This window comes from Rhinopithecus bieti, unplaced genomic scaffold (genome assembly GCF_001698545.2).
Source record: "Rhinopithecus bieti isolate Rb0 unplaced genomic scaffold, ASM169854v2 scaffold_26302, whole genome shotgun sequence".
Taxonomy (NCBI): domain Eukaryota; kingdom Metazoa; phylum Chordata; class Mammalia; order Primates; family Cercopithecidae; genus Rhinopithecus; species Rhinopithecus bieti.
Genome location: NW_016812027.1, coordinates 800721 through 823007, shown reverse-complemented (window position 1 = coordinate 823007; position 22287 = coordinate 800721). Strand labels below are relative to the sequence as shown.

Sequence of the window (22287 nt, the reverse complement as noted above, 5' to 3'; positions counted from 1 at the left end):
ATAAGTTATATAATCTGTGCTTTATAACAACAGAACCTTTAGGAATAATTTAGGAAAAACAATTATTTTTCTCTTTTCTGATCTTTGGATGTATTCAATAAATGTTATGATTTCTAGCGATTATCTGCAACTTCCAAAATCATACCAACCATACTAACACTGTAAGTATTTAATGCAGCACAAATTCAAGTGTTGTTTTTCTTCAATTTTGACTTTTCAAATTTAAATGCTATACATAGATATTTGGTTCCTTTATTCAATGCCCATTAGGCTGGTGATATAAGGCTCACACACATTTTCTGGACATATAAAAAATCTAAATGAGTTGTCTTGTATTTTTGGAAAATAAACTCAAATGATTGGGTAATAGGGTCACAATTGTACCAGAAAAATGCTTTCTGACAAAATGATACTTTTTCCCCCCGAGTCAATCTAGATAATCAAGACTGGGCTACAGCCAAATTGTGGTGGAGCTGGCCCAAATATTCATAACTCTGTGTTCAGTGATGTCATGTTAGCAGTTTGAAATTGGTCACAGTCGGAGTATTTATACCACAGAAATCAGCAAAAGCTACCAATCAGAAATTTCCCTCCTATTCTGAAGAGCCTTTAAATATTTGCCAGCATCACTTCACTGGCAATAGCCATTATTGTTTCAAAATACCATTCAACTCTTCATTGTTCATAAGAATCTTATTTGAAGATCTAAACGGCTGGGTGTTTTCTGTGTGAATCTGTCCTGGAAAAAGATTTAAATGTTTCTCATTCATTTACAGTAATGGAAATGTTAGACTTTCACTGTGAAGGCCTTATGTGAGACCTTCCCCAAAGAGAGTTCTTCCTTTTGTATCAGCTGTATTCTATTCCAAATAAACTGCTTATAATTCAATCTTTTAGAGATAGGGTCCTGCTATGTTCCCTAGGCTGGAGTACAGTGGCATAATCATACCTTACTGCACCCTCATATTACTGGGCTCAAGCAATCCTCCCACCTCAGACTCCCCAGTAGTTGGGAATACAGGCATGTACCACTATACCCAACTAAAATTTGGATTGTTATTTGAAAATCTGGTATCCTATTTTTTAAAACTCAATCTATGCTTATGAAGCAAAATACGTAGAGTTTAAATAGAACCTAACAGATTATAGTTCTCTGTCATAAAGTCTATGTGGTTTAATGATAAAAGGTTAATTTAAAAATTTTGTAAAGTACAAAATAAACAATTTTATTAGATGTACTCATTTATTTGACATATTAAATTAGACAAAGAAATACATATGTAACCAGATAAAAACAATCACATTCTTACACTACTTGAACACACAGCAGTGGTCAAAAATAATGGATTGTAAAATGGACCCCAGGATTCAATGCAAAACCACCCCATACAAGAAAAGTTTCAGGCTTCTAACTTCACTGAATCCAGTACTAAACGTGCTTCTTTATATTCCTCAGTTTCTTCCAAGTCTTTTCACATTCCTAAAATGAAATACAATAAAATTAAGTTTATCCTTTTCAAGATTCAGTACTTTTTTACTCAAATATTACAAACCATTAATGTAAATAACTAAAAAATTAAAAGTAAAAAATCCCAAGACTCATCTAAACATACTGTAATTCCACAGGTTTCCCACATTCTGCTCCCTCTTTACAAGGAAAGGAAGAAAAAACTGGTGCTTTTGCTTCACTGTATATATTCTCATATAATAAGTGAATAACACAGCCTTCCAAAGCTACCAGCATTAAGTAAATTAAATAAAAACCTCAGACAAGTTTATTCTCATTTTGTTCACCCATCATTATCATACGAAAGAGAAAAGTAAAAAGCAAGATTTGCTAACATATTCCATACATGACAGCATTCAGGCCAAAATAATCCACCAACTATTCCCAATGACAAAGAAGGCTTTCAATGTCACAACAGAGTTAAATATAATCTCTGAATTCAACAAATGAATTGCTTGCTTGCTAATGAGTATTACATACCCTACACTAAAGGAAACAAAATACATCTTTCATTTTCTGATATTTAAAGATTGAGTTTTTCCATAATACTGATATACAGGCAACTTTTACTAATATATTGTAATGATAACAGAAAAATGAAATAATATCATCTAAATTACACAGGAAATTTTGTTTGATTTTACATGAAGCTATCTATGGTTAGCAGTTTATGTCAGGTCAATAAAAGACGGAGATACACAAACAGAGTAGAGGAAATAAAGTATGTGTGTATTTAATATGCAAACTGAAAGCAAAAGGACTGAGAATTTGCTTAGCTCAAACTATAGGTAAGAATTTCTTAAACTTCCATGTTACACCTTAAACACATCTTTGTTCTCTGTTAGTAAATATAAGCTCTTTGAGGGCAGAGATATTGTTAAATACATCCTCACACACAAATATATCATCCAAAGACATTATTATTATTTTGGTATTTATTTTAGTAGAGACAGGATTTCACCATGTTGGTCAGGCTGGTCTTCAACTCCTGACCTCGTGATCCGCCCGCCTCGGCCTCCCAAATGGCTGGGATTACAGGCGTCAGCCACCGGGCCCGGTGGCCGACATTATTTTTTTCAAGCAATTTCTATTACTTTCTCAGCTACTAGATTCATGAGAGAAAAAAGCATTTAAACTGTTAAGAAATACAAATGATGCTTCCTATCTCAGTATTTTAACAGTTATTATTTCCTGCTTTATTTACCTTCTGTATCATAAGGCATTTATACCAGCAAGTATAAGTGTTATTCAGCTCCAAGTTATTATGAGGGGACTACCTAGATTACCAGTTTTTTCCCCCTCTCTCAAACTGATTTAGGTTTGAATGTGAAAGAATTCCAGATCCTTTTATTAAGAGCCCAAATTCTTTTGAAACATTAGATCTTTTAAAATTTTAATCAGTCAACTCATCCTCAATGTCTCAAAAGATCTTTATGTATGAAAACCAAATAATCAAGACCTTGCTGGACAATACTGGTACTATCATAACTTAAATAAATTTAGCTAAATTTTAATGAATTGAACAAACATGCTAGAAAACAATACTTTTACTGGAGGCGTAATTCAAAACACAATTTAAACTCCATTAATTATTTTAAAATATAGTGGTATAAAGGGCAAGTGAACAAGAAATACTGCCGACTAGTTCTCAGTGTTAAATATTTAAACTTCTGGCTTTCCATGTATTGGATTGAAAAAAAATTTTTTTTAACATATGACACAGAAGTCTTTACTTACTAATATCTGTTGAAGATCCAAATATGCGGCTTCCAACCTGCGCTGGCAATCTGGGATCATCATCCGGGATTCTTGTAGGATCTCTACCTAGAATGAGAATCTCTGTGAGATGTTCAGAGATGGCAAAACTTGTATGTGTTTAGCTCATATCTTGGTAAATATATCCTTATTAACAGGAATCAGAAAAAAGTTATGGTTATGTTAAATAGTTCAATATTTTAACTTAAACTGTGTTTATTAGAAGTTAGAAAGAAAGGCTGGGCACGGTGGCTCATGTGTGTAATCCCAGCACTTCGGGAGGCTGAGGCAGGTAGATCACCTGAGGTCAGGAGTTCGAGACCAGCCTGACCAACATGGAGAAACCCTGTCTCTATTAAAAATACAAAATTAGCTGAGTATGGTGGCGCATGCCTGTAATCCCAGCTACTTGCAGAGGTTGCGATGAGCTGAGATTGCACCATTGCACTCCAGCCTGGGCAACAAGAGTGAAACTCCATCTCAATTAAAAAAAAAAAAGGTTAGAAAAGCAAGACTATCATACTGTAAAATCTACAAAGTACAAGTTTTAGAACTAAATCTTTTTGGTAATCACCTTCTCATGCTAAGTAAAAGTTAACTGCAAAAGCTTTTCATAGAGCATTTATTTTAAAAGGCTATTTAAAATAAACTATTTCCCCTGCTGTCACAAAGCACCTTTATCCAAAATGGGATCAGCTGGTTATATAAATATCTCCTGCATCTTTTGAGTAATAAAGAAAAACAGTGTTCAGATAATATCACATGGAGATAATTACTGCATGAAAAAAGTTATTGAGTTATTGATCACATTGTGTGCACACTGCAGGAGGTTCACACTGAAAGAGAGAGGTAAAGAAAAATGAAAAGCAAAGACCAGCAGGTTCATATTTTTGATGCTTATCATGCATAAAAAGTTATTACTTATCCTCGTGCTTCATTTTAGGAGAGAGATTATTCTCCCCATGCAATGTGAGCCAAATTACCAACGTGGCACCCCTCTGAATCTAAACTTCTTGCCTATTCCTCCTGATGACAGACACTACAGAATTAAACACAGAAATATGTATTCCAGAGGATATTTCTGGACATAAAATTCATCATTCAAAACTGGACTATAACACATCAAATCATAAAAGAAAAAAAAATCAAATCAATGACAGGGAAACCCAATTGATAAGAGTAAATAAGTTGGACTTAGTCCACATGTTGGACTTCAAATAGGGCTTTTTCTTAGAGTAGTAGTAAGCTTTATTTCCTTAAACTATTCTCAGAAAGAAACATAGAGCTCATCTAAACATTTATTTCCAGAAAATAATGTTTGGTCAAATACCTTTAAAGAAATGGGTAGAAAATCTGAGCTTTTACTAAGGAGATTATCAAGCTCATATAAAATAAAAAGTAATGATATAATTTAAATGCAATAATATTGTATTTTAATAGAAACTTTAAGTCCCAGTACCATCTTCCTTTCCCAAATAGCTTTGTCAGAGCTCATATTGAAAATAAAAATCTGAGGAAGTTCTTTAGTCACATCTATGTTCTCAGGTGGAAATCTATCATTGAACTTAAGCCTCTTTTACTAATAAAGCACAGGTTGAAAATTTCAAACATAAAATCATCATTTTATTTCAGAGCTAATCATACTATGACTACACATTTAACCACTGCCATTAAATTATTTTTGTGTATCTGGTTAGTTTGAATACATGTGAAAAACCAGTGACAGGAACATTTCATACTGGATTTTTCCTATTTCCTTTCTTAAGGAATTCCCTTCAGAATGGTTACAGGAATTAAACAAGATGAAATGAATAGGTCAAATCCATGACAAGTCACTATATGTGTTTGTAAAAAAATATTTTCTAAGTTTTAGCCACCAAAAAAATCTTTAAGCAATGCCATCCAAAAATAACTTCTATTCATTAAAATTCTATCTATTATTACAGACCAAGAATCCTCAATCTATCAAAACAGGACTCCGACTTACACAGGGCCAAAGCTCAGGCTCTCCCATACACTACCCCAATTCATTCAATAAGTTTACTATACGTCTTCAGGATGCCAGGTACTGGGGATACAAAGATGAAAAAGAAAAGGTCTCTGTCCTCCAATCCATAAGTCTAGGTGTATTAACATGAAAATAAACATTTGAGATTGCTTCAAGAAGCTCATGCCACAGAGAGCCAAAGGAACACAGTGATGACTATGATTTGGAATCCACAAACCACATCTTCATCAAAGCCATAAATCATGTATTTAACCTTTGGACACTGAATTGCAACTGTCTGGAATAATTTAAAACACAGTATATGAGGTGTGATTATATATGTAAAGATACCCCCCAAAACACCTAAACTTAATTAAATGAATATTATCTTTCAAAGGGTTTCCCTTGGGAGGTAGTACTCAAATTAACTGTCCTCTGTTTACAATATCTGAATCAATTGTCAGTTTATTCTAATGTTGACTATGATAAGTCTGAGCTTAATTCAGGATCTTGGCACAGACTGGGAGATGCAAAGAACCTTAAAGGAACAAGCACAACAGGATGTGGTACTGACTGATGTCTAATTGTTTTTAAAACAAGTTATGGTTTTATAGGGGGTACTTATTTGGTAAAATGGAAGTTGGGAGTTAGTTTAGCAAGGTTCAGGTATTATGAATAAATGGCTGAACCTAAAATCTAATCAATTTCCTTTAGAGTCAAACATATGTAAATTGGAAAGGAAATACCCCAATGGGCAGATCTTCATTTCTGTCAGAAAGAAGAGCTCTGTGAAATAATCTGGCCAATGTCAATTCAGCTCTTAGGTTATTGCTTGATTGTGATGAGGTTTCCAGCTTCTTTAAGGATCCAGATCATCCATCAGAAGCTGGCTATACCTATAGCTATAATAATCAATAGATACTCTAATATTGGCTATTGGCTACCTCTGAAACCAATGGCATTAGTTTGCCAGGCTGGGCTCTAGAGTAATCCAGAGATTACTGGAATAATGGTTAAGTGTTTCCTTTAGATGGTGGTAAAATGGTAATGTACTCACTTCTCAGGAAAACTATTTGACTTGTATTTTATGGTTATTGCCAAATGAATAAGATTGTAAGAAGAATCTTAAGTCAAAAAAAAAAAAATGATCTTTGGGCCCTTAGGCTCTAATGTATCAGTAATTACTATAAGTGTAAATATACTAGTTAAAAGGCAGAGATTCATGGATTGGACCCAATAACATGCTGTCACAAGAAACTCACTTCAAACATAATAAAATAAAAAATAAAAGGATGGGAAAAAATAAATTTAAAAAAGCAGGGCTAGGCATGGTGGCTCATTCCTATATAATCCCAGCACTTAAGGAGGCCAAGGCAGGAAGATCGCTTGAGGTCAGCAGTTTGCAACCAGCCTGGGAAACACAGTGAAACTCTGTATACAAAAAATAAAAATTAGGTGAGTGTGGTGGCACATGCCTGTAGTTCTAGCTACTCAAGAGGCTGAGACAGGAGGATTACTTGAGCCCAGGAGCTGGGAGGTTACAATGAGCTATGATCGTGACAATGTACTCCAGCCTAGGCAAAAGAGTGAGACCTTGCCTCTAAAAAGCCAAAAAATCAGGAGTGGCTAAACTTAATACTAGATGAAGTAAACTTCAAAGCAAAATAATTATCACAGACAAGGAGGGATGTTACATTATCATAAAATTATCAATCTACCAAGAAAATATAGTGATCTTAGATGTGCATGCATTAAACAACAGAGTTTTAAAATATGTAAAACCAAAACTGACAGCGCTGAAAGGAAAAACAGACAAATCCATATACATAAGCTGGGGATTTCAATACCCCCCTCAGCAACTGATAGAAATATTAGATGAAAATCAGTAAAGGTATAAAAGAACTGAACAACACCAACACACAAGGTGTAACTGACTTTTATAGAACACTCTACTTCAGAAAGAAAGGAGAATACAGTGTTGTAATAAGGAGAATACAAGTACTTTTCAAGTATCCATGAAATATTTACTGAAGTAAGCCATATTCTGGATCAAAAAACCCAAACAATAGCAAAAATCTCAACAAATTTAAAAGAACTGAAATCCTACATAATACATTATCTGACTATAATGGTATAAAATTAGGAATCATAACAGAAAGGAAAATCCCTACTTAGAAATTAAACAACATACATGTAAGGAGCCCATGGGCCAAAAAAAAGTCTCAAAAAAGACATATATAAATGGAAATGAAAATATAATATGTCAAATTTTACGGGATGCAGCTAAAGCGGTGTCTGTTGGGAAATTTATAGCACTAAATGCTCACATTAATAAAAAGGAAAGGTCTGAAATTAATAATCTTGTTTTAATTTAAATAAGTTCTTGTTTCAAGAAGCTAGAAAAAGAGCAAAATAAACCTAAAACAAGCAGAAGGAAGGAAATAATATATAAGAGCAGAAATCAATGAAATTAAAAACAGAAAAGCAATAGACAAAACTGTATGAAACAAAAAGCCGGTTTTGGCTGGGTGCCATGGCTCACGCCTATTATCCTAACACTTTGGGAGGTCGGGGCAGGCAGATCGCTTGAGACCAGGAACTCGAGACCAGCCTGGGCAACATGGCAAGACCCCACCTCTACGAAAAATTAGCCAGGCATGGTGACACACATCTGTAGTCCCAGCTACTTGGGAGGCTAAAGTGGGAGAAGTGCTTGAGCTTGGGAGGTTAAGGCTGCAGTGAGCCAGGATCGTACCACTGCACTCCAGTCTGGGCGACAGAGTGAAACCCTGTCTCAAAAAAATAGTAATAAAATTAAAAAACCAAAAAGCTGGTTTCTTGAAAAGAAAAAAAAAAAAACCACGCTGATAAACCTTTAGGAAGACAGACAAAGATAAAGTGAAAGGGCAGAAATCACCAAAAGTAGTCCAAAATAGAGGATATCATTACAGATGCTGCAACTATTAAAATGAGAAGAAATACTATAAATGATGTTATAATATTGTTCATAATGTTCATAAACAACTTAGACGAAATTGATCAATTCCTCAAAAACTACCAACTACCCAAACTTAATTACTTACAGTCCTATTAATCGCTACAGAAACTGAAGTTATAATTTATTTGTTGTTGTTAACTTAAAAAATACCTTTTCTCCAATGTTCTGCTGAATGAAGTTGTAATTTAAAAGTTCCTACAAAAGAGCTCTCCAGGCCCAGACAATTTCAATAGACAATTCTACCAAATATTTAAATAACAATTAACACCAATTTTACACAAATCCTTCAAGAAAACAGAAAAGGAACAAATGATTTTTTAAATCAATATTCTCAAACGATTTTATGAAATCAGTATTAACCTTACAGCAACACCGCATAAAGACAGCACAAAAAAGAAAACTGCCTCAACAAATTAGCAAATTGAATTCAGCAATGTATACAAATAATTATTTATATCCCAGTATCAAGTGGGATTCATTGTATGTACGCAAGGACAGTTAAATATCTGAAAATCAATCCGTGTAACTCACATCATCAGGTCTGAGAAAGAAAATGAATATAATCCTAGAATAAGTTCAGCAAGGTGAGTTTGCAGGTTACAAGATCAACACACACAAAAAAAACAATCAACTGCATTTTTATATCTAACAACAAATATGGTATGTGGAAACCAAAACTAAAAACAATACCATTTGCAAGAGAGTCAAAAAAAAAAAAAAAAAAAACTTTGCTATACATTTATAATGGGCAGGATCTGTATGCTGAAAATTATAAAATGCTGATGAAAGAAATCAGACCTAAATAAATTAGAAAGACTTACCATGTCCATTAACTGGGACATCAATTTGCCCCAAACTGATTTTTAGGTTTAATGCAATTCCTATCAAAAGGTGTTTTATAGACACAGACAGGCTTATTTAAAAATTTACATGGAAAGCCAAAACAAACTAGAAAAGCTAAAATAATTTTGAAAGAATAAAATAAAATAGATACTCACTCTTCCCAATGTTAAGATTTACTACATCGGTACGGAATCAAAACAGTGCAGTGTTGTTAAAGGGATAGATAAAGATTAATGAACCAGAAGAGAGAACACAAAAGTAAACCCATACAAGTATGTCCAACTATTTTTGACAAAGATACAAAAGCAATTCAATGAAGGGAGGACAGCCTTTTCAACAAATGCTGCTGGAGCAACTGGACATTGGCAAAAAGATGAATCTCAAACCAAACGTAACACCTTATATAAAAATTACCTCAAAATGGATTGAAGACTTAAATATAAAACACAAAATCATACAACTTTCAAGATAAAAAAAGAAAAGAAAATCTTTGGAATCTAAGACAAGCCAAGAGACCTTAGCCCTGAAACCAAAAGTATGATTCATAAAAGGAAGTAATGATAAATTGGATGTTCTTGAATTTAAAAACTTGGCTGGGTGCGATGGCTCATGCCTATAATCCCGGCACTTTGGGAGGCCAAGGCGGGCAGATCATTTGAGGTCAGGAGTTCGAGACCAGCTTGACCAACACGGTGAAACATTTTCTCTACTAAAAACACAAAAATTAGCTGGGCATGGCGGCAGGCGCATATAATCCCAGCTACTAGGGAGGCTGGGACAGAAGAATTGCTTGAACCTGGGAGGCAGAGGTTGCAGTGAACTGAGATCACACCACTGCATTCCAGCAAAGAGTATGGCTCCATAAAAAAAAAAAAAAAAAAAAAAAAAAAAAAAAAAATTAGCCAGGCATGGTGGCGCATGCCTGCAGTCCCAGCTACTTGGGAGGCTGAGGCAGAAGGAACATTTCAACCCAGGAGGCAGAAGTTGCAGTGAGTCGAGATCTCCTCACTGCACTCCAGCCTGGGCGACCGAGCAAGATTCTGTCTCAAAACAAAAACAAAAAAAAATCCCTGTTTCTCTGTCAAAGACACTGTTAAGAGGAGAAAAAGACAACTACAAACAGAAATATCTGCAAACCACGTATCTGACAAAGGGCATGTGTCTAGAATATACAGTGAACTCTCAAAACTCAAATGTAAAAAAACAAAGCATCCAATTAGTGGGCAAAAGGCCTGATCATTCATTTTCACTGAAGAGGATATACAGACAGCAAATAAGCACATGAAAAAACGTTCAACATCATTAGCCATTATGGAAATGCAAATTAAAAGCACAATGAGTTATCACTGTACAGCTATCATACAGCTGATGGCTAAATGCTAAAATTAAAAAATAGAGATCACACACAGTGAATGCTGGTAAGGATGTAGAGAAACTGAATCATTGCTGGTGGGAACATAAAATAGTACAGCCACTCTGGAAAAGAGTTTGGTAGTTTCTTTTAAAACAAAAACCATAGGAATACAACCTAGTAATTGCACTGTTAGGCATTTATCCTACAGAAATGAAAACTTATGTTCAAGAGTACAGAACCCAGAAATAAACCCAAATACTTACAGCCAACTATCTTTGACAAAGCAAACAAAAACAAAGTGGGGAAAGGACACCCTTTTCAACAAATGGTGGTGGGACACTTGGCAAGCCACATGTAGGAAAATGAAACTGGATCCTTATTTCTCACCTTATAAAAAAATCAACTTAAGATGGATTAAGGACTTAAATCTAAGACCTGAAACCATAAAAATTCTAGAAGATAACACTGGAAAAACCCTTCTAGACATTGGCTTAGGCAATGATTTCATAACTAAGAACCCACAAGGAAATGTAATAAAAACAAAGATAAATAGCTGGGACTTAATTAAAGAGCCTTTGCATGGCAAAAGGAACAGTCAGCAGAGTAAACAGACAAGCCACAGAGTGGGAGAAAATCTTCACGATCTATACATCTGACAAAGGACTAATATCCAGAATCTGTAACAAATTTGAACAAATCAGCAAGAAAAAAACAATCCCATCAAAAAGTGGGCTAAGGACATGAATAGACAAGTCTCAAAAGAAGACATACAAATGGCCAACAAAATATGAAAAAATGCCCAACACTAATGATCAATGAAATGCAAATTAAAACCACAATGCGATACCACCTTACTCCTGCAAGAATGATCATAATCAAAAAATAAAAAAATAGTAGATGTTGGTGGAGATTCCTTAAAGAACTAAAAGTAGGACTACCATTAGATCCAGCAATTCCTACTGGGTATCTACCCAGAGGAAAAGAAGTCATCATATGAAAAAGATACCTGCACACGCATGTTTACAGCAGCACAATCCACAATGGCAAAAATGTGGAACCAACCCAAATGTCCATCAATCAACAAGTGAATAAACTGTGCCATGTGTGTGTGTGTGTGTGTGTGTGCGCGTGTATATATATATATATATATATGGAATACTACTCAGCCATAAAAAGGAATGAGTTAATGGCATTTGCAGCAACTTGGATGGGACTGGAGACTATTAGACTCTAAGTGAGGTAACTCAGGAATGGAAAAGCAAACATCATATGTTCTCACTCATAAATGGGAGCAAAGCTATGAGGATGCAAAGGCATAAGAATGACACAATAGACCTTGGGGACTCAGAGGGAAAGGGTACAAATGGGGTGAGGGATAAGACTATAAATCAGGTTCAGTGTATGCTGCTTGGGTGATGGGTGCACCAAAATCTCAAAAATCACCATTAAAGAACTTACTCATGTAACCAAAAACCACCTGTTCCCCAAAACCACATAAAATAAAAGTTATGTTCACATCAAAACTGTACATGAATGTTCACAGCAGCTTTTCTCACAACAGCAAAAACCTGGAAACAATCCAAATGGTCATCAAAGGTTAAATGTTAGTACATCCAAACCATGGAATACTACTTAGTAGTAATAAAGAACAAACTATTGATACACTCAATAACTTCAATGGACCTAAAGGGAATTATATAAAATAGAAAAAGCCGATTTTAAAAGGTTACATACTGTAGATTCCATTCTGTTACGTGACATTCTTGAGGCAGTGTAACTATTTAGGGTTTAGGGAGCAGAGGGGATGAGGTGGCTAAAAAGAGGTGGCAAGAGGGAGCTTTGCGATGGAACAGTTCTCCATCTTGATTGGTTGCTGCACATGCTACTGCAGAGAACTATACATGCAAACACACTAATGAGTGCAGGTATAACTAGTGAAATATGAGTAAGCTCTGTGGTGTACCAATGTCAACTTCATGGTTTGAATACTGTATTATATTTACACAAGATATTAACATTGGGGGAGGTAGGATGAAGGATGTACAAGACCTCTTTGAATTTCTTTTGGAATTTCCTGTGAAATCTACACACAAAAAAAGCAAGTGTATTACCTTCTATAAGTCTGCATATATGTACCAAGAGACAAACACATTTTCTTGCATGATTGTAAGTTATTTTCCGTATTTTTATTACTGATTAAAAGAAAATCTGGGTTTTTCTTTGAGGATCAGCCTTGTGAGACACTCCTGGTCAAAGGGGTATCTTCTTTGTTGACTGACGCCTCCTAACGTTTTCCATATATTTAATGAAAACATTTCCCCTTTATATTTTAGGAAAACATAGAAACATGTCATCGTAAATGTTCACTCTTGTTTCAAAGAGTAAAAAAAAGTGTGTACATCTTTTTCAAAAAGATGAATTTTACATTACTGCAATTATATGCAATAATTGCAAAGCTTTTGTGAGAACTCTTTTGTGAGAAAACTGAGAACTCTTTGTCCAAAAATTATACCAGTTTGTCTTATTACTTCTGGAACCTAAGAGATGAGTTGTGCCTCAGGAGAAATGACAGAGATATGTCTGACTGAGTGTCATTACTGCCAATCATTATGCCCCAGGATAGGTTGAAAAACAAAACAGAAAGCTTTACCAAGTGAGGGCAAAACCCTCTGTACCCAACCTTAATTGGTGGAGAAGAAGAGAGCTATCAGAAACAGAAGGCTAAAATCAATTTGAGCAATATTTGAATGACATGTTATATTGTTTAGTCAGAAAATTTAAAAAAAGACAGAATAAAAATTTAATTGACTGATATTCTGGCCTCCTGAAAACTTTTACCTAGTTGCTTACTTTTTAATTTTCTATTTTATTTTGTATATTTTTTGAGAGAAGGCCTCACTCTGTCACCCAGGCTGGAGTACAGTGGCATGATCATGGCTCACTGCAGCCTTGACCTCCTGGGCTCAGGTGATCCTCTCACCTCAGCCTCCTAGGTGGCTGGGACTATGGATGCACACCACCACACCCAGCTAATTTTTTGTATTCTAATACATTTAAAAAAAATTTTTTTTTGTAGAGACAGTTTCATCTTTGATATGGTTTCACTCTGTGTCCCCACACAAATCTCATCTTGAATTATAATCCCCACATGTTAGGGAGGGGCTTGGTGGGATATGATTGGATTATAGGGGCGGTTTCCTACATGCTCTGATAGTGAGTGAGTTCTCATGAGATCAGAGGGTTTAAAAGTGGGGCACTTCCCACTTGTTCTCTCTCTCGCCCCTGCCACCTTGTGAAGAAGGTGCTTGCTTCCCCTTCACATTCTGCCATGATTATAAGTTTCCTGAGGTCTCCCCAGCCATGTGGAACTGAGAGTCAAGTAAACCTTTTTTCTTTATAAATTGCCTAGTCTCAGGTAGTTCTATATAGCAGTGTAAAAACGGACTAATGCAAACAAGATAGTTTGAGACTAGCTTGTTCCCCAGGCTAGTCTCAAACTCCTAGGCTCAAGTGATCTACCCAGCTTGGCCTCCCAAAGGGCTGGGATTACAGACGTGAGCCACTGCACCTGGCCTAATTACTTATTTTAAAAGAACCAAAATTATACCTAGTCCAACAGAGGGACTGTCCCCTGATTTCTGGCAACCATCTTCAGGTAAGAGTTTGGTACAGAATAAGAGATAGCACCTTAAGTGTGTGCTTAAAATACAGCCAATTTAGAAGAGGTAGGAAAGCCAGAGAAAAAAGGATCCAAGCAAGAGAAGAGCCAAAGTAGTGAGAAGTGACTGAGGACAGTGTTTAGCTCAGAAGAGGAGGAAATCTAGGGAGAAGTGTAGAAAACCCACAAAATGCAGCACTTGGCTTTCTTGATATTTTCTACGAGAGGCATGATAAATATTAAGAAAATCATTGCTGACCTTAAAGTCTCAGGCAATCAGGAACAGACCATCCTTTTGGTTATGCAACACCCATTGTATATGATAAAAAAAAATGAATGGCCATAATATAGCTAAGTCAGGGAAAGGAAATTAAGAAATGTATGTAGGTTGGCTAAAGACAAGTTTTTAGGAAACTCTGAAACAAAACTGCAATTGACAACTATATACATGGTAGGTCGACAACAGAAGCAAACAGAAACAACTATTGTTCTATAATGAGATATGAGATGTTATTTCTGAATAAGTACTAAGTTGGCTATGAATCTAACAAATCCTGTTAAAAACTATGATACCTATGACCAAAAAGAGAATTTTAACATGGCTGAGGGTAGAAACAACTTTTGAACAATTTTTTTTCCCTTTTACATCTGTGTATGTAGTCAGTAATGCAACTAGTATGTGGCTGGTATTTTGAAATGACAAGTACAACACAAGATTCAGTAGTTAATCCTTACCTATAAAGTAGTGATTTTATTGAAATATGATACATACATGAATATAAATGAAAACAGGTTCTGTGATAACCCATAACATTATTTGTAGAATTTTATTTAGAAAGGGAACACATTTATTCCTCCACTCCATGTAACAGATAACTACTATTTTAGCTATAGGGCTATTTTAAAATACATTATTGATGGTGAAAAAAAGCAGGGCAAAGAAAAAGACTAAATGAGGTCACTAGCTACATGACCGGGAAAACAAGCTGATGAAGTCCAAGAAGGACCTGGATAAAATTAAGTTACATACTATGTCATAATATTTTCCCACTAGATGTAGTGAAAGAGGTACAAAAGCAGTATGTATCATAATTTTAAGAATAAAAAGTTACATTCCATATGTAAATCCTTATGAAGGGTAGTTAGTTCATAAAGGTGGACAAGGCCAGGCTGGGGAGCTCACGCATATAATCCCAGGACTCTGAGAGGCTGGGGTGGGAGGATCACTGGAGGCCAGGAGTTGAAGACCAGCCTAAACAAGAAAGTGAGAGCCTGTCTCTATAAAAAATTTAAAAATTGGCCAGGCATGGTGGCACACATCTGTAGTCCCAGCTACTCTGGAGGCTAAGGTGGGAGCATCACTTGAACCCAGGAGTTTGAGGCAGTAACAGTGAGCTAGGATCACACCACTGCACTCCAGCTTGAGCATCACAAAGAGACTCCACTGCCCAATATAATTTATTAATATTAAAAAACAAAATAAAGGGGACATAATATATCTACACATCTGTTTACTAATCCTCCCTCAATTTATGAGTATCTGACACACAAATGTCTTTTATACACACAGTGCTATATCACAAATAAAGGAAGACGGCCTCTCCTAAAAGCTTAATAAAATAAGAAGGCTGTCTTCCTAGACAGCCAAGGGAAGACACAGCCAACAAGTTGTTTCAGCTGCTGCTGCATTTCTTCTGCACGGCAGAAAGCAACTCCCTACAAAAAATTCTATTTTAAATGATTGATTAATTTGCTGAATTAAGCCTAAGTGTGATTACCAATTATGCCACAATTTACATGGCAAAAATGACTGTGAGTTCATGAGCTGATTTTAAAAATAAATTTTAAGATATAGTCTGTATAAGCTGGTTCACACTCTCCTTTTTTAAAACTGTCATCTGGAAATTATTTTAAATGCATCTGACACTAGATTTTAAGTAGAAGACCAAGTGATCTGAGGTACATTTTATAGAGATTTATTTGCTTGTTGTGGTGGGGAAGGAATGGAGGATGTCAAGGGTGAAAGAAGTATGTCAACTGGGAGGCTTCTGCAATAAACAGTACCAGCAAGAGATGATAGTGGACTAGACTAGAAAAATGGCAGTAGAGAGTAAAAAATAGAGAGTAAGAAATAGGAGGTGCTGGCTGGGCGCAGTAGCCCACCCCTGTAATCCCAGCACTCTGGGAGGCTAAGGCAGGCAGATCACCTGAGGTCAGGAATTTAACAGCCTGGCCAACACGGCAAAACCCTGTCTCTACTAAAATACAAAATTAGCCGGGTGTGGTGGTGCATGCCTGTTGATCCCAGCTACTTGGGAGGCTGAGGCAGGAAAATCAGCTGAGCCCGGGAGGCGAACATTGCAGTGAGCCGAGATTGCACCACTGCACTCCAGCCTGGGTGACACAGCAAGACTTCGTCTCAAAAAAGAAAAGAAAGAAAAGAAAAGAAAACAAGAAATAGGAGATGCCGATATTAGATGTGGTTATTAGAAAGAGAGAAAAATATCAAGAAGGGACCAACTAAATTTTTGGCTTGAGTATCTGGATGAGTGGAGGTACCACTCACTGAGATGAGGAAAAAGAAAGAAGAAATAGTTTTTTTGTTTGGGAGAGTAGGTTGGAGTACTGTGAGATCAAGATTTTAATTTTGAACACCTCAGAGGACGTGTCAAGTTTCAAGGTGAAAGTGGTAACTTGTGTCAGATGCTATTGAGGTATTTAAGATAACGGAAAAAAGAGTAATAACAATGTCACTGATAGTTATAACAAGGGCTAGGGCACATCATCCACTCTTACAGGAAGGAAGGTGGTATACGTACAGATACAGATAGGTTGATAGATTTTGTCGTAAGAATATGAGAAAATTCCCTAATGGCCTTTATTTTCTCAAGGAATTATGAAGCAACTGTCAGCTGAGAATGAACGTTCAATATATGCTATGATGGGAATAAAGAAGTGTTATGGGAGCGAAAAGCAGGGGCACCTAACTCAGTCTAGAGGTGAGAGTAGAAGAGACCTCAAGGAAGAACAGAAATTAATAAGGAAAGGATAAGTAAGGCCAGGAGTAAGAGCATCTCAGACATGCAAAATTTCAGAGGCAAAGAAGAAAGGGCATGTTCAGGGAGCTATAAGGCACCTAAGAGGTCAAGATGGGGATTGGTAAGAAATGAGGTTAGATAAGCAGATGTAACCTCATTTCTTGATTCAAAATCAAGAAGAGCCTGTATGCAATGTTAAGGCCACTGAAATCTGTCATGAAGACAATCAGAAGTAGTCACTGAAAAGTGCAATACATATTTTATTTTTGTGGTCTTCACATCAGTTTGGAGAAAATATTTGTGAATCTAAATATATAATTAATATAATATTAGTCCATTTTTATATCTGATACTTAAAAAATCGAAAGGCAGTAAAGTTTAGCAGTTAAGAGTACAGATACTAGAAACAGAGTGCCTGTGTTCAAATCTTAGCTATGCCAGGTGCAGTGGCTCATGCCTGTAATCCCAGCACTTTGGGGAGTTGAGGTGGGAGAACTGCTTGAGCCGAGAGGTCAAGGCTGCAGTGAGCCGTGATCACACCACTGCACTCCAGCCTGGATGACAGAGTGACGCCCTGTCTCAAACAAAACAAAACAAAACAAAAAACAAAACAAGACCTCAGCTATGTCACTTAGCAACAGCGTGATTTGGGCAGTTATTTAACCTGTGTTTGAGTTTCCTTATCTTTAAATGGAAGTTTTAATAGTAAAGAAGTAAATAATAATATAATCTCAGTCAGAGGACTACTATAAAAACTACATTAGTTAATATGGCATTCTGTAAATTTTAGCTATTGTTATGATATAATTTTACCTGCTTTTTAATGTCATAATTTTCACCATCTTCAGCTCTCATTTTTTCAATCTTTTCTTCCTGTTGTTTTGCCTCTTTTCATACATCACTTTTCTTTGACCAACCTATAGAAAAGCCAAAAATATTTCAGAAAATTAGCTTTCTCTCTAGACCATAAGAAAGAAACTGTGTAAATATAAAACATACTATATTTAGAATGCCAAAGTAGATATATTAGATGGAGGGAGGAAAGAACAGAAGAAAAATAGTTTAGGCAGAGATATAAGTATGATCCTCATGCTCTTAAATCGTATACCTGCCTAACATAAGTGCAATCTATCAAAGCATGAAATTCTTTTTTTTTTTTTTCTTTGAGACAGAGTCTTGCTCTGTCACCCAGGCTGGAGTATAGTGGCAAGATCTGTGCTCACTGCAAGCTCCACCTCCCGGGTTCACACCATTCTCTTGCCTCAGGCTCCCGAGTAGCTGAGACTACAGGTGCCCACCACCACACCCAGTTAATATATTTTGTATTTTTAGTAGAGACAGGGTTTCACTGTGTTAGCCAGGATGGTCTCTATCTCCTGATCTCATGATCCACCAGCGTCGGCCACCCAAAGTGCTGGGATTACAGGCATGAGTCACCATGCCCAGCCCAAAGCATGAAATTCTTAATTTTTAAATTAAAAACCAACTTCAGTATAATTGCAGTGTGAAAGCAATACTCAAAATCAGTATATACCAATAATACTAATACAATTGTCTTTTTTTTTTTTTTAAATATGTCTTCCAAACCTTTATACATGTATCCGAAACAGCACAATGGTAAAAGCTCAGTTTACTGGCAGGGGAAAATTCAGTAGATTGCATGTCAAATCCAAAACACAGAAAGACTGGATTATTTTTTAACAACAAAATCATTTAACAAGTATTTATTGTGCCTTTAATTTTATGCCAGAGTTTCCTTGTGCAAGGAGCTGAGATAGATAATTTAGATGCAGTTCTCTCACAGACATGTGGTGGAAACAAACTAGTATTTACTTCCTAAAGTAAGAAAAAGTATTTTTAAAAAAGTACATCAGGAAAAGTTTCAACAATAAGAAATACTGCAATACAAAGTTCTACTGATTATCCCAGAGATGATCCAAATTAAATTAACCATAATAGCCCAATCTTCCCCAATTCTGGTTGTTTAAAGTTTTAATATAAAAGAATAGTCTAAGAAAATATTAACATTCATATATACACAGTATCTAAAGAGCAGAAGAAAAGCTTTCATAGCCCATATGCATTAAAAATAGCTTTCTCCATCTGGCTGTTGGCAAGATGGCAAGGATGTAGAGAAATTGGAACCATCAAACATTGCTGATGGCAATCAAAACTGGTATAGTAGCTTTAGAAAAGTTTGACTATTCCTCAAAAAGTTAAACAGAGTAACCGTATGTCCATTTCTAGGTATATACCCTAGACAAATGAAAATACATGCCCACAGAAAACATGTCTGTGAATGTTTACAGCAACATTATGCATGACAGGCAAAATGTGGAAGTCCAATAACCAATGGAAAATGTGGTATATCCCTAAAATGGAATATTGCACAATAAAATTACAAAGTACTGATTGAAGCCACAACATGGGTGAACCCTGAAAACATGCTAAGTAAAAAAGAAGCCTGACATAAAAGGCTATATACTGTATGATTTTATTATAGGACATATCCAGAACACACAAATCTATAGAAATGTAAAGTAGATTAGTGGTTGTTTAGGACTGGGGACAACAGGGGAATTGGAAAGGTGACAGCTAAACGGTTTAAGGTTTCTTTTGGGGGTAAGAAACATGTTCTAAAATGATTGTGGTGATAGTTGCACAACTCTGTGAATATACCAAAAGCCAATAAACTGTAGACTTAAAATGGGTTAATTGTATGGTATGTGAATTATATCTCAATAAAGCTGTTGGCAAAAAGGAAAAAAAAGCTGTGACCACAAAGTCAGCTTCAGGGGAAAGCTGCAAGTACTGATACATTCAAGCATGACAGCTGAAACATGTGAATGTCAGATACAGAAATCTGCATTTGATTTATAATTTAAAATTATTTTAACAATAATTTTCAATATTAAAATATCCTTTGAGATACAAAATTTTAAAATAAAATCATTAATGCATATCACAAAAGGTATTTCTCAAAAAGTTCCCTTTGAATAGTAAAGGAAACTTGTTAGCACAGAGATGGCAAATTGCCAGCCTGCTTAAATGAAACCTAAACATGATTTTATTTGACTCACAATGTTAAAAAGAAAAGTATTTGTTTAAAAAAAATATGTTGCCACATTAAAAAGCTGTGAGATTTGACATATACATCTGAATTTCTGGCTTCTCTTGGATGTTTTCATCAGGAAACATGGGGGCTGAATTCCCACTACTAGCTGGAGCTAAGTGGTGGCTGCTGTCTCCTATAGATGGGTTATGTGCTATTCCTTTGCCCCAATTCATGTAACTCCCTGTTTCCTTAACAGTCAGGCATTACACTTGGTCTTGCACACCTTTGAGTTTGGGACCTGTGTGCATATTATCAATGCAACATTATTACTATTGTTGTTTTATTATCATTATAATTATATAATCATGATTATTATTCAGAATATCAACGATATTCAGAAACTACTGGATTAGCAATGAGACTTTCAATACTTCTAAACCTGGTAAGTGACTAAATTCCCCTAGTAATGAAAGCAGCTGGAATTGGATAGGCTATTAAAGAGAAGCCCATTCCATACCATCTTATAATTCAAAGACTTAAACAGGGGTAGGCAAACTATGGCCAGGGAGCCAAATCTGGTCTGTCATCTGTTTTTGTATAGTCTAAAAGCTAGGAACAGTTTTTACATTTTTGAATAGCTAAAATTTTTTTAAAAGATTTGTCATATAAAAATACAGAATTCAAATTTAATATCCATAAATAAAGTTTTATTGGAACACAGATACACTCATTCATTTATGTATCATGTATGGCTGTTTTCATGCAATAAGAGCAGAGAAGAGTATTGTGATAAAAGAACCATATGGCCTGCAAAACCTAAAATACAGTATCTGGTCCTTTACAAAAAAGAGTTGCTGACCCCTGACTTGAAAGACTTCCACTTAATTCCATCCAACATCTACTTAATTATATTAGCATTAACACACTACACTGAAGCCTTGCTAGGTCTTAAGTTTCTTGAAGAGAGGATTAGGTTATACTCATATTGTATAACTGATCTTCCTACATAGTAGGCACTCAAGGTTGGTTAAACGAATAAAAAGTTGAGTCTAGAAATCTCACTATTGTCTTTTAACATTTTCAATTTAAAGATAGAAATATATATTTATAAAACAATTCTGAAGCAGAAAAGAGTGATTCACAAAATTGAGCAATAAAACAACATGTTAACTTTTGAAGAAGTATACAATAGAAGAATGCTCAGCTCACAGATAATTCTGATTGGTAATCCAAGTCATCCTACTTCATTGTGCTTGTCTACGGAAAACAGCAACAATGGCTCCAGCAACACTGAAGAGTTACTTAACTACCTATCACATGGGATAACTAAAGGTGCTGCGTATTTGCATGGTTATTAGAATAACAAAAAATATATGTTACGTTTTTGCTTAAAAAGTAGTATTTTGTGAAAACGTTCAGGAAACAAGTTATTGAATAGCATGTGTTGCCCTGAAAAAGAAAAAAAAAAAAATCACTCAGTTTTGAGAACCCAGTAGTAACGCGAGCATGTAAAATTATAGGGAATAAAGGCTAGGGAAAGATGTGGTATGAGAAATAGTAAAGGTTCCACTCTTAAATAGTACAAATCAATGTACTGATGACAAGTAAGATGATACTACAGAGGTTTTATAGAGTATATATACAACTTCTACTTCACTAAGTATCATCAAATTGCTTTCCAAAGCAGTTTTATCAGTTGATATTCAACCTGTAGTGTATGAAATTTCCTACTTCTTGGCATCCTGGTGAACTGGAATTGTCAGAATTATTAAATTTCTGACAATCAGAAGAGTGTGAAATAGTACTTCTATTATGGTTTGAAATATTTCGCTAATAAGGTTGAGCATCTTTATGCTTATTAAAATAGTATTAGCTTTCTCTCTAGCATTTACTGGATAAATATTTGTTGAATCAAGGAATTAGTATCTTCTGGTGCATTTGGCTCTTCTCACGTTTGTAGAAAACGCTAAGATTTAATACAAAAATTGAAGTATGTATTTTAAAATTTGTACTAAGATATTTTTCTGTAATGTACATATGTACATATTTATAAAAAATTATAAAAACAATATTTAAAAATCACTCATAATCA

At 35.4% G+C, this 22287-nt stretch overlaps 1 protein-coding gene across 1 annotated transcript in view; it reads right to left on the bottom strand.

Annotated features, from left to right (window-relative positions):
- Window positions 1–1212: 1212 nt before the first annotated feature.
- TBCA (tubulin folding cofactor A) overlaps window positions 1213–22287 on the bottom strand; it is a 73334-nt gene continuing 52259 nt past the window's right edge. The window contains exons 4-6 of the mRNA XM_017895524.1: window positions 17954–18027; window positions 3220–3331; window positions 1213–1468 (exon numbers count right to left, since the gene is read on the bottom strand). Of these exons, the coding sequence (XP_017751013.1) occupies window positions 1401–1468; window positions 3220–3331; window positions 17954–18027 (254 nt within the window). The 3' untranslated portion in view covers window positions 1213–1400. The remainder of the gene's footprint in view (window positions 1469–3219; window positions 3332–17953; window positions 18028–22287) is intronic.